The sequence below is a fragment of the Hyaena hyaena genome, unplaced genomic scaffold, assembly GCF_003009895.1.
Source record: "Hyaena hyaena isolate Hyena2069 unplaced genomic scaffold, ASM300989v1 scaffold_9, whole genome shotgun sequence".
Taxonomy (NCBI): domain Eukaryota; kingdom Metazoa; phylum Chordata; class Mammalia; order Carnivora; family Hyaenidae; genus Hyaena; species Hyaena hyaena.
In genome coordinates, this window is record NW_024080641.1 from 1,612,143 (window position 1) to 1,622,457 (window position 10,315).

General features: G+C 50.3%; 1 protein-coding gene across 3 annotated transcripts; it reads right to left on the reverse strand.

The window, feature by feature from the left end:
- Positions 1–3,054: 3,054 nt before the first annotated feature.
- On the reverse strand, positions 3,055–10,253 carry DKKL1 (dickkopf like acrosomal protein 1). Of its 3 annotated transcripts, none has more exons than XM_039245170.1 (5): positions 10,113–10,253; positions 8,474–8,648; positions 7,806–7,946; positions 7,591–7,683; positions 3,055–3,456 (listed from the first exon to the last, which is right to left on the reverse strand). In XM_039245170.1, exons 2-5 carry the CDS (start codon positions 8,627–8,629, stop codon positions 3,145–3,147), a joined length of 702 nt encoding a protein of 233 aa, XP_039101101.1. In that variant the 5' UTR covers positions 8,630–8,648; positions 10,113–10,253; the 3' UTR covers positions 3,055–3,144. The 3 variants fall into 3 exon arrangements, with proteins under 3 accessions (XP_039101101.1, XP_039101094.1, XP_039101090.1); XM_039245163.1 differs by lacking the exon at positions 10,113–10,253 and adding an exon at positions 8,911–9,044; XM_039245159.1 differs by lacking the exon at positions 10,113–10,253 and adding an exon at positions 8,855–9,044.
- Between the last annotated feature and the right edge of the window lie 62 nt (positions 10,254–10,315).

A 10,315-nucleotide genomic window follows, 5' to 3' on the forward strand; every position in this document is an offset into this window, starting at 1 on the left:
TTGAAGTCAGGGTAATTTTATTTGCTTTTGATTTTTTTAAATGTTTACTTAATTTTGAGAAGATAGACAGAGTTCGAGCAGGGAAGTGGCAGACAGAGAGGGAGATACAGAATCCAAAGCAGGCCTCAGGCTCTGACCTGTCAGCACAGAGCCTGACGGGGGGCTCAACTCACAAACCGCGAGATCATGACCTGAGCCAAAGTCCGACACTTAACCAACTGAGCCACCCAGGTGCATTTATTATTTGTTTTAATGTTTTATTCATTTTTGAGAGAGAGAGTGAGTGCATGAGCAGGGGAAGAGCAATGAGAGAGAGAGAGAGAGACAGAATCTGAAGCAGGTTCCAGGCTCTGAGCTGTCAGCACAGAGCCCAATGTGGGGCTCGAGCTTGAAACTGTGGGATCATAACCTGAGCTGAAGTCAGGTGCCCAACCGACTGAGCCACCCAGGTGCCCCTATTTATTTTTAAGTAGGCTCAATGCCCAGCCTGGAGTGCAACACAGGGCTTGAACTCACGACCTTCAGATCAAGACCTGAGCTGAGAACAAGAGTCAGATGCTTTACTGACTGAGCCACCCAGGTGCCCCAAAACTAATTTTTAAATTAAAATGTGAATATTGTATATAAAAATTGTACTCTTTGGAATGTATTGTCTTCCTTTAGAAAGGATTTAATTTTCTTCTGTCATCTGGACAGAGTATGTGTGGATAGATCACCACAACCCAGATGAGGCTGACGTTTTCGGTTTGCCCTTCAGGCTGGCACAGTGGCTATCTTGACTCTCCTATGAAGCCTGGAGGTGTTTACTAGGTCCCTTCTCTTTGGCAGGTCCTCAAATTTATTTATTTATTTATTTATCTATCTATCTATTTATTTATAAGCAATCTCTACACCCAATGTGGGGCTCGAACTCACGACTCTGAGATCGTGAGTGACACGGTCGCTCTTCTGACTGAGCCAGCCAAGCGCCCCAGCTTAACTGCTGTTTCATTTCCTGGTGTTCTCTTCCCAGAATGGTCACAACCTAAGGGTTGGCAAATGCCTTAAGGGAAACTGCGGGCAGACTTCGTCAGGTTCATTTCATCACACTTCTCTCTGAGATCGTGATTTTTTTTTTTTTTTTTTTTTTTTACATTTCTTTATTTTTGTGAAGTGGTGAGAGGGGCAGAGAAAGGAAGACAGAGGATCCAAGCAGAACCTGATGGGGGCTCCAACTCACCAACTGTGAGATCATAACCTGAGGGGAAATCAAGAGTAGGCCACTTGACCGACAGAGTTACCCAGGTGCCCCTGAGATCTTGATTCTTTAACTTTGGCTCTATTGATGGCTCTCTGATGCCTCCATCCGTTGTTTTTATTTCATTGCATTCAGCTTCTACAGCTGAATTTTGGTGAGAGTCGACCACTAGTCACTCCATCCATATTGATGGGTTTTTGGGGATTTTTTTGAATAATCAAAAATCTAAATTGTCAGGAGTGTGCCTGGCTGGCTCAGTCAGTAGAGTATTGAACTCCTGACGTCAGGGTTGTGAGTTGGAGCCCCACACTGGGTGTAGAGATTATTTAAAATAAATAAACGGAACCTGGGTGCCTCAGTCAGTTAAGCATCGGACTTCAACTCAGGCCATGATCTCGTGGTTTGTGAGTTCAAACCCCTTGTGGGGCTCTATGATATCAGCACAGAGCCTGCTTGGATCTTGTGACCCCTTCTCTCTGCCTTCCCTCACATGTGCACACGTGTTCTCTCTCTCTCTCTCTCTCTCTCTCTCTCAAAAGTAAACATAGCAGAAGGCTGAGTGGTTCAGTTGGTGAAGCATCTGACTCTTGGTTTCAGCTCAGGTCATGATCTTATGGTTCGTGGCTTTGAGCCCCGCATCAGGCTCCATGCTAACAATGCGGAACCTGCTTGGGATTTTCTCTCTCCCCCTCTCTCTTTGCCCATACCCCATTTGCTCTGTCTCTCTCTCAAAAATAAATTAAAAAAAAAACATAAAAAAATAAAATCTTTAAGGAAACCCCTCAATTTTCAAAAGAAAGTTCGCTTTTATTTATGCCCATGTATTTCTAGGCTCCTGAATGCACTGGGTCTGTCTGTGGGGTGATCTGACCTTGAGCCTGGGCTTCAAGGGAGAAAGCTCACGTCGTGCCTGCATCCCCTGCCGGACTCAGCACCAAGAAGACCCTGATGTGCCTTCTAGATGAGAGAGGGGTCTTAAGGAAAGGTTCTTGGAGGGAACAGATGATGTTGAGGCAAAATGGCCAGGGCAGCTAAACAGGGCCTGTGAACCTCCAGGTTTGGCTGAGGCATCAGGCCTGGCTGGCAGAGATGGAGTCGGAGGTGTTGGCACAGAGGGACAGACAGAGGGATAAAGGGAGAGACAGACGGAGCAACTTGAAGATGGAGTCAGCACATAAGTCACGAGGCGGGGAATGAAAAGATCAAAATGAGAGCGTGAAAACAGGCGGGTGTGGATGTTATCAGAGCGGCCGGGAGGTGACAGGATCCAGACCTATGGTAGGAGAATACTAGTCCCCCAAGACGGCCACTCTCTCCAGTTCCAGGATCCTGGGAAGTGCGCTGTCCTGGTGGGCGTGGTCCAATCCTGTGAGCCCCTAAAGGCAGAGAGAATTGTCTCCTGCTGGGAGAGGAGAAGAAGGCGGAAGGGAGATGGGGCAGAAGGGAAAGTCCGAGTGATTCTGGGATCTGAGGTGTAGGGTTCCCACGCAAGGACCGGAGAGAGGCTTCTAGGAGCTGAGGACTGGTGGCCCCAGGTACAGCCAGTGAGGAAGCAGGGCCCTTGGGTCCACCCAAGGAACTCGATTGTGCAACAATCCTCCCCTGTTGGGAATAGGAGGGCAGACAGGTGACAAGGCCAGCGACTGAGGGGATGATGGATGAGGCTGAGGGTGATAGAGCTGCTGGGTGAGCCCGGAGACCTTGACAAAAGCCTGGCACAGCCAGATGTCACTCTCAAGGCTAGGATTGGGGGAGAGGGGACTTGTCATGACCCAGTCGACTGAGGCCTGGGGACAGATCCTGAAAGGAGAAAGTGATGCCAGATGTAAGAACTTTATTTCCATATGGTGCTTGGGGTGGGGTCTCGTGGGGGTACATGCTGGGGTTCTCCAGCCCCCTCCCCACCCCTATAGCTGCTGGGAGGGCCTGAGGATGTACAGAAAGTGGGTCCTGCGGATGGGAAGCTTCGAGCGGGAGGAGCCCCGGGTCCCCTCTTGAAGGCTGTCCTCATGGGTCCCCTCGCGGAGCCCATCCCGGATGGCCTGCAGGCGGTGTCGCTTCTCGCTGAGCCAGCGGCCACCCTCCTGAACATCCTGGTGGGACCTCCGCAGTGGCAGCTTCATGATCCAGAAGGCGACTCGGGGATGGGGTTCAGGGCGGAAGGTGTCGATGGCTTTCGGGGCAGGCACCAGGGCCTCCTTCTCCTCTATCTTGGGCACCTGGGGAGGAGGAACAAGGAGACCTATCAAACTCGGGTGACAGCCCCAGGATGCTAAGTCCCCAACTGGCACATTCAACCAATTTTACAGGGTGCTTTGGGAGGTTTGCTTTTTTTAATTTTTTTTTAATGTTTTCTTTATTTCTGAGAGAGAAAGACAGAGAGAGAGGGAGACACAGAATCTGAAACAGGCTCCAGGCTCTGAGCTAGCTGTCAGCACAGAGCCTGACGTAGGGCTCGAACCCACGAACCATGAGATCATGACCTGAGCCGAAGTCGGACGCTTAACCGACTGAGCCACCCAGACGCCCCCGCTTTGGGAGTTTAAAGCTCATTTTGTGCTTTACAAAAGCATTGGGTTTACAAGTGCTTTTGCATTAAAAATACAGAGATTTATAGAATACCCTGGGATTGAAAGCACATTTTAGAGGTTTCTAAAGCATTTTAGGATTAAACGTACTCTAAGGTTTAGAAAGCAGTTGGAAACGTACAAATCACTTTGGGATTAAAAGCTCTTGGCTTTACCAAAGAATGACCACAGTTGCAACGTGTGATCCTTTTTTGTTTTTTTGTAAGTTTATTTATTTTGAGAGAGAGAGCAAACAGGGTAGGAGCAGAGAGAGAGAAGGGGGAGAGAGAATCCCAAGCAGTGTCTACACCATCAGCACTGAGCTTGATGCCGGCTTGAACTCACAAATTGTGAGGTCATGACCTGAGGCGAAATCAAGAATCGGATGCTTAACCGACTGAGCCACCCACACACCACACAACATGTGATCCTTGATTGAATCCTGGATCAAAAATCAAATCGGGGGGGATGGGCTAAATGGGCGATGGCACTAAAGGAGGGCACTTGTTGGGATGAGCATGGGGTGGTATCTGGAAGTGATGAATCACTAAATTCTATCCCTGAAATCATTATTATACACTATATGTTAGCCAACGTGGATTTAAACTAAAACAAAAATCAAATCAGGTCTTACGAACAGCTTTCGGTCAACTGGGGACATTTGAATATGGACTGAATATCTGTTTGGTCCTTGCTACTCAAAGCGTGGCCGTGGACCAGCAGCCTCAGTAATATTTGGGAGCTTGTTAGCAAGTTAGCAAATTAGTCGTCCAGACCTACTGAATCAGAGTTGGCATTTTTCTGAGAGGTCCTGCAGGAGATTGTTATGAAGTGATTTGTGTCTCTACTCTCCCACCCCATTTGTGTGTTGAATTCCTAACCCTTAGGACCTCAGAATGGGATCTTACTTGGAAACAGGGTCAGTGCAGATTTCATTAGTTAAGGTAAAGGTTGGGGAGCCTGGGTAGCTCAGTCGGTTAAGTGTCCGACTTCGGCTCAGGTCATGATCTCACAGTCCATGGGTTCGAGTCCCATGTCAGGTTCTGTGCTGACAGCTCAGAGCCTGGAGCCTGCTTCGGATTCTGTGTCTCCCTCACTCTCTGCCCCTCCCCTGCTCATGCTGTCTCTGTCTCTCAAAATAAAAAAATAAAGACACAAAAAGACGAAGGTCATTAGGTGGGCCTCATCTAATATGACTGGTATCCTTCTGCACAGGGAAACTTTGGACATAGACCTAGAAGTGCATACAAGGAGAAGGCCAAGTGAAAATGAAGGCAGAGGGGCACCTGGGTGACACAGTCGGTTAAGCGTCTGACTTCAGCTCAGGTCATGATCTCACGGTTCATGGGTTCGTGCCCCGCATCAGGCTCTGTGCTGACAGCTAGCTCAGAGCCTGGAGCCTGCTTCAGATTCTGTGTTTCCCTCTCTCTCTGACCCTCCCCCGCTCACGCTATCTCTCTCTCTCTCAGGAATAAATAAAACATTTTTAAAAATTTTAGTAAATAAAACATTAAAAAAATTAAAAAAAGAAGAAAATGAAGGCAGAGACGGAGAAGGGATGCTTCTACATGTCAAGGAATGCCAACGATTTTCAGCAGGCCTCCCCAGAAACTAGGAGAGAGGCATGGAACAGAATCTCCCTTGCAGCTTCAGAAAGAACCAACCCTGATGAACACCTTGATCTTGAACTTATAGCCTCCAGAACTGGGTAATAATACATTTCTGTTGTTTAAGCCAGCCAATCAGTGGTACTTTGTTATGGCAGCCTGAGCAAACGAATACAGAGATAATACTGTGATTATCAATGTCAAATTTCTTGGGTGTAAAAATGGTACTGTGGTATGGGGCGCCTGGGTGATTCAGTTGGTTAAGCGTCCAACTCCTGATTTTGGCTTAGGTCATGATCTCACGGTTTGTGGCTTAAAGCATCACATCGGGCTGTGTGCTGGCAGCATGGAGCCTGCTTGGGATTCTCTTTCTCCCTCTCTGCTCCTCCCCTGCTCACGCTCTCTCTGTCTCTCTGAAAATAAATAAACTTAAAAAATTAAAAACAATATATAGGGGTGCCCAGGTGGCTCAGTTGGTTAAGCTTCCAGTTTCAGCTCAGGTCATGATCTGACAGTTTGTGGGTTCGAGCCCCACGTCAGGCTCTGTACTGATGGCTCCGAGCGTGGAGCCTGCTTCAGATTCTGTGTCTTCCTCTCTCTCTCTGCCCCTCTGCACTCGCGCTCTGCCTCTCTCTCTCTCTCTCTCTCACAAATAAACATTAAATTTTTTTTAAATTAAAAAAATATAAAATCTTAAATGAAAAAAAGATACATAGATTTAAAAGATGGTATGGCAGTCATTCAGGGGAATGCATTATTCTTTGGAGACACCAGCTGAAGGGATTTAAGGGTCACGTGTCATGATGGCAACAATTCACTGTCACATAGTTCAAAAATAAAAAAGTGAAAAGAAAGTACACATGGTAAAATTTGAATGAGCAGTGCACCAAGGCCGGTGGGTCTCAGTCGAAGTCGGGAGACATTTTTGGTTGTCACTACCAGGGCGGGGGGGGGGGGGGGGGGCAGAGGCTACTTCCATCTGGTGGGAGGAGGTGGGCTTGCTGCTAAACCTCTGACAGAGCACACACAGCCCCCTCAACACAAGATCATCCAGCCCCAAATGCCAGTGGTGCCAAGGTTGAGAAACCCTGCTCCCTGGGAAAGGGGTCACAGCTTGATTGGATTATATTTTTCTCAACTCTTCTGTAGATTTGGAAATGAAAAAATAAGAACCTAGGGGTGTGTGGAAGAACCATATGGGTTTGCCAAGAGCTTGGGGGGGGGGTGGTTCTTTAAAATGTTTAGGATAAAAAAAAATAAGCCGTTTGGGAACACATGGGTGGCTCAGTTGGTTGAACGTCAGAATCTTGATTTTGGCTCAGATCATGATCTCGCTGTTTGTGAGACCAAGATCTGCAACGAGCTAATGAGCTCTGTGCTGAGCCTGGAGTCGGCTTGGGATTCTCTCTCTCTGCCCCTCCCCTGCCCACGTGTGCACGCACTCTCTTTCTCTCTCAAAATAAACTTAAAAAAAAAAAAAAGAATATATATAAAAGGACTTTGCAGTTAGAATCGCCCTTAGGGGTTTACAAAGGTGAGATACACGAAGCATTAGGGATTCCTAAAGCACTTCAGAACAAAAAAATCTCATCTTGAAGCTTATGAGAGTGAGATTTCCCAAGCCCTTTGAGGTAGATTTAAAAATACTTGGAGGTTTGGGAGCGCCTGGGTGGCTTAGTCGGTTAAGCGTCCGACTTTCGCTTAGGTCATGATCTCGCGGTTCATGGGGTTCGAGCCCCGTGTCGGGCTCTGTGCTGACTGCCAGCTCAGAGCCTGGAGCCTGTTTCAGAGTCTGTGTCTCCCTCTCTCTCTGACCCTCCCCTGCTCACGCTGTCTCTCTCTCTCCTAGAAATAAATAAAAATATTAAAAAAAAAATACTTGGAGGTTTGCAGAGTACTTCGAGATAAAAGCACCCTTTGAGGGTGAAGATTAAAAGCACTTGGAATTATATTAAAAGCCCTTCTTGGTTTACAGACTTTTCTGGGGCTTGCTAAGTGAATGGGGATATAGTCTGGGTTGTAAACCTCATTTCTGAGAGCTGGCTTATCCATTTGACAGATGACAAAACTGAGGCCCAGAGAGACGTGCTAAACAGTCAATATGGGAATATCAACTCATCTTCTCCCAAACGACAGAAAATGTTTGAGCATGGACGAGTTGTCAGGGGCAGGTCCTAACCTTCCAGTCACTCTCCAAGCTCCCTTCTCCTGGCTCAATGGACGCCACCACCTGCTCAGAGATCAGCACCTCTCCGGTTTTGTTGTCTGTCACCTGTGAGGACAGGAGGAGAGAGTGAGAGCAAAACCACTTTCTTCCTCTGCCTTCCTCCCCACAGCTACTGCAGCATGAGGGATCATGGGAAGACTCCAGGAGGGACTTCCCGCCGTAGGCACCTTGTCGATCTGGAGGTGGCTAGAGAGAGTGTTGTTCCCCAGGCGGTGCTCCTGATTCTCTTCTTGGTGGTAGTTCCTGGGGAGGCCCCGGAAGTCCATGGGGGGAGAGAAGAAGCTGTCCATGCCCCGCAGCAAGTCATCCTAGGGCCAGAGGAGGGACCACTGTTCTGCTGGACCCCACGACTCCCCAGTAAATCAGCAGCCCTGCCAGGGTGCCGTTGAGGCCTTACCCCACGTACCCCGCCATCTCCTTCTCTCTCTGTCCTCTGACCCTTCGGGCCTAACCAGGTCACCTTCTGCCCCATCCCCCATCTGTCCTATCTCTGTTCTGTTCCATTACCTTCCTATTCATGCTCCCCCCGCTTCCCCGCTCCCATCTTACAGTCTCTGTGGCCTCATCCCCTTCTCCTTCCGCGTCTCTCTCGCTCCAGTCTGGTCTCTGTCCCATCTCCCTATCTGCTTGAGTTCCTCCCTCTCTTCCTATCTCTCGGTCTGCCTGTAGCTCTCTATTCATCTCTCTCCCCCTTTGACTCCCTCTCTTCCTGTCTGTCCTTTGGCCTGGCCGCAACCCGTCTTCCATTCTGTCTCTCCGAACCCCTTCCATCCTTCAGTCTCCATCTGCCCCAGTGCCTCTTCTTTTCTTACTCCCACCCCTCGCCATTGCTCACTTTGAGGAAAAGCCGGGTGAAGCCTTGGATTAGGCTCTGGAGGCCTAGAAAACCCGAGGAGCTCTCCTGGGCGTCAGCATCGCGGATCGGGGCTGCAGTGCAGGGGGGCACCAAGGCAGAGGGGAGCAGCAGCAGCAGGACCAGAGGTTGCCACATCGCGGGGCGGGCAGGGAGGCTGTTGCAGCGGTACGGGTCAGAGGCCCCGCCCCCAAAAAGGCCCTGCCCCCTAGCGGTCACACCCCCCACCCAAGACCTTCACCCCTTTCCTATCAGTGGCTCAGGCAATTCCCCACATCTCCCCCCTCCCCTGTTCTTCCACCCTATCCCATCCATCGTGTCGGGCCCTCCTCCTCCTCCCGGGCCCGGATCTTCTGGCCTTACACACGGCTCTCAGTCCTTTCCTTCGCCTGCATTCATATCCAGATCTCGTTCCTCACCTTCTCCCACGCCCCGCCCCTTCTTCTGGGCCCCGCCTTTATGCTAGACCACAGCCCGGTCACCGGACTCGCAGACTCCGTCCGTCCGTCCACGGACTGTTAAATCCAAACAGTTCTGGTCTCGAGCCCAGGCGGGATACCTGGAGCGTTGGATGAGCTCCGCGAGCCAAAGTCTCGCCCCTACAGTCTGACCACGCCCCCATCCGCTGACCTCACCCGCGAGCTGGGCCCGCTACTGGATGGTCACGCCCATAAGGGTATAGCCACGCCTCTATCTGTTAACCACACCCCCAGCATCAGACCACGCCCCCGTCGGTTGACCTGGGGCCTGAAGATCCTGTGCTGCCTATGTTCTCGGATCTTGGCCCTCGAGCCCGCCTCCGATCTCAGATGGCCACGCCCCTTGACTTAGAGCCATGGGCCTTTGGTCTGTGCCCCAGATCTTGCCTCCAGCCCCCTCAGTTCCATTCTTAGGCTCCCAATGCTCATGAAAAGCCCAAGACCGAACATTCGGTTCACCCACTCCTTAGTTTTGAATTTATCTCTGAGAGTTTCTCCGTGTCCTTTCTCGTCTTCTCCAAGATTTGAAACGATTACTACACTCCACGGAGCGCAGGATAGGGACCCTGAACTGGAGTCCTCTTCGGTCCCATTGAAAAGCCCCGACCTCTCTGGAAACTAGGAGCCTAGATTTCCGAGGAGCCCAGAATTCAGGCTCCCTTCGCCTTAGGGCCCCAGAGTCCGGATCCCAGGCCCCTCTAGTTCCCTGAGTGTGAACATCCAACACCTCATCTTTAAGGGACCCCAGGAGGCCGAGCCCTAGCTCCTCTCCGCTCAGGCATCGAGGCTCTCTCTCGGTCTTGGTCCACCAGTGCGTGTGGAGCAAGAGTCTGCACCTCCAATAAACTCCCAGTACTCTTGACCACCTCTTAACTCTGGGGAAGTCACAAGGAAACCCGGGTGTCATAGAAATCAATAAAAAATCCATCCTCACATACCGCAATCCTCAAAAACATCCTTAAGGCTGAACAGAAAAGATTCTTTTGTTTTCTTATCACTTCCACGTCTCCTACACACAAACACACTGGAGGGTGGTAGCCAAAAGTCCAGGGCCCCGGCCCCCTCCTCTCTTAGACCTAGGCTTCTTGGCCCCCATCAGCCTCCTCCCCGGGACCTAGGAGTCCGGATCTCGCATCCCTCACCTTGCCCAGGGATGCAGGCATCTGAATTCTGAAGTTCCTACCGGGCCTAAGCTAGACTTCACCTCTCTTCTGCCAAAGCAAAAATCCTCCTCCAAACTGTCACCGTCGGATCCCTCTTCCCTGTGTCCGGCGCCCGGGCCCGCCCCCCCCTCCGGTCCCTCCCACTTTTCCCAAACAAAGCTCCCGGGCAACTTTCTCCCTCG

Excerpts from the sequence above, each read along its gene's own strand:
- DKKL1 (XM_039245159.1), bottom strand. The coding sequence starts at position 8,886 with ATGCAGGCGAAGGAAAGGACTGAGAGCCGTGT. Across the intron at positions 7,947-8,473 it reads TCACCCGGCTTTTCCTCAAA|GATGACTTGCTGCGGGGCAT; the intron begins GTGAGCAATGGC and ends CTCTGGCCCTAG. Across the intron at positions 7,684-7,805 it reads GCCACCTCCAGATCGACAAG|GTGACAGACAACAAAACCGG; the intron begins GTGCCTACGGCG and ends CTGTCCTCACAG.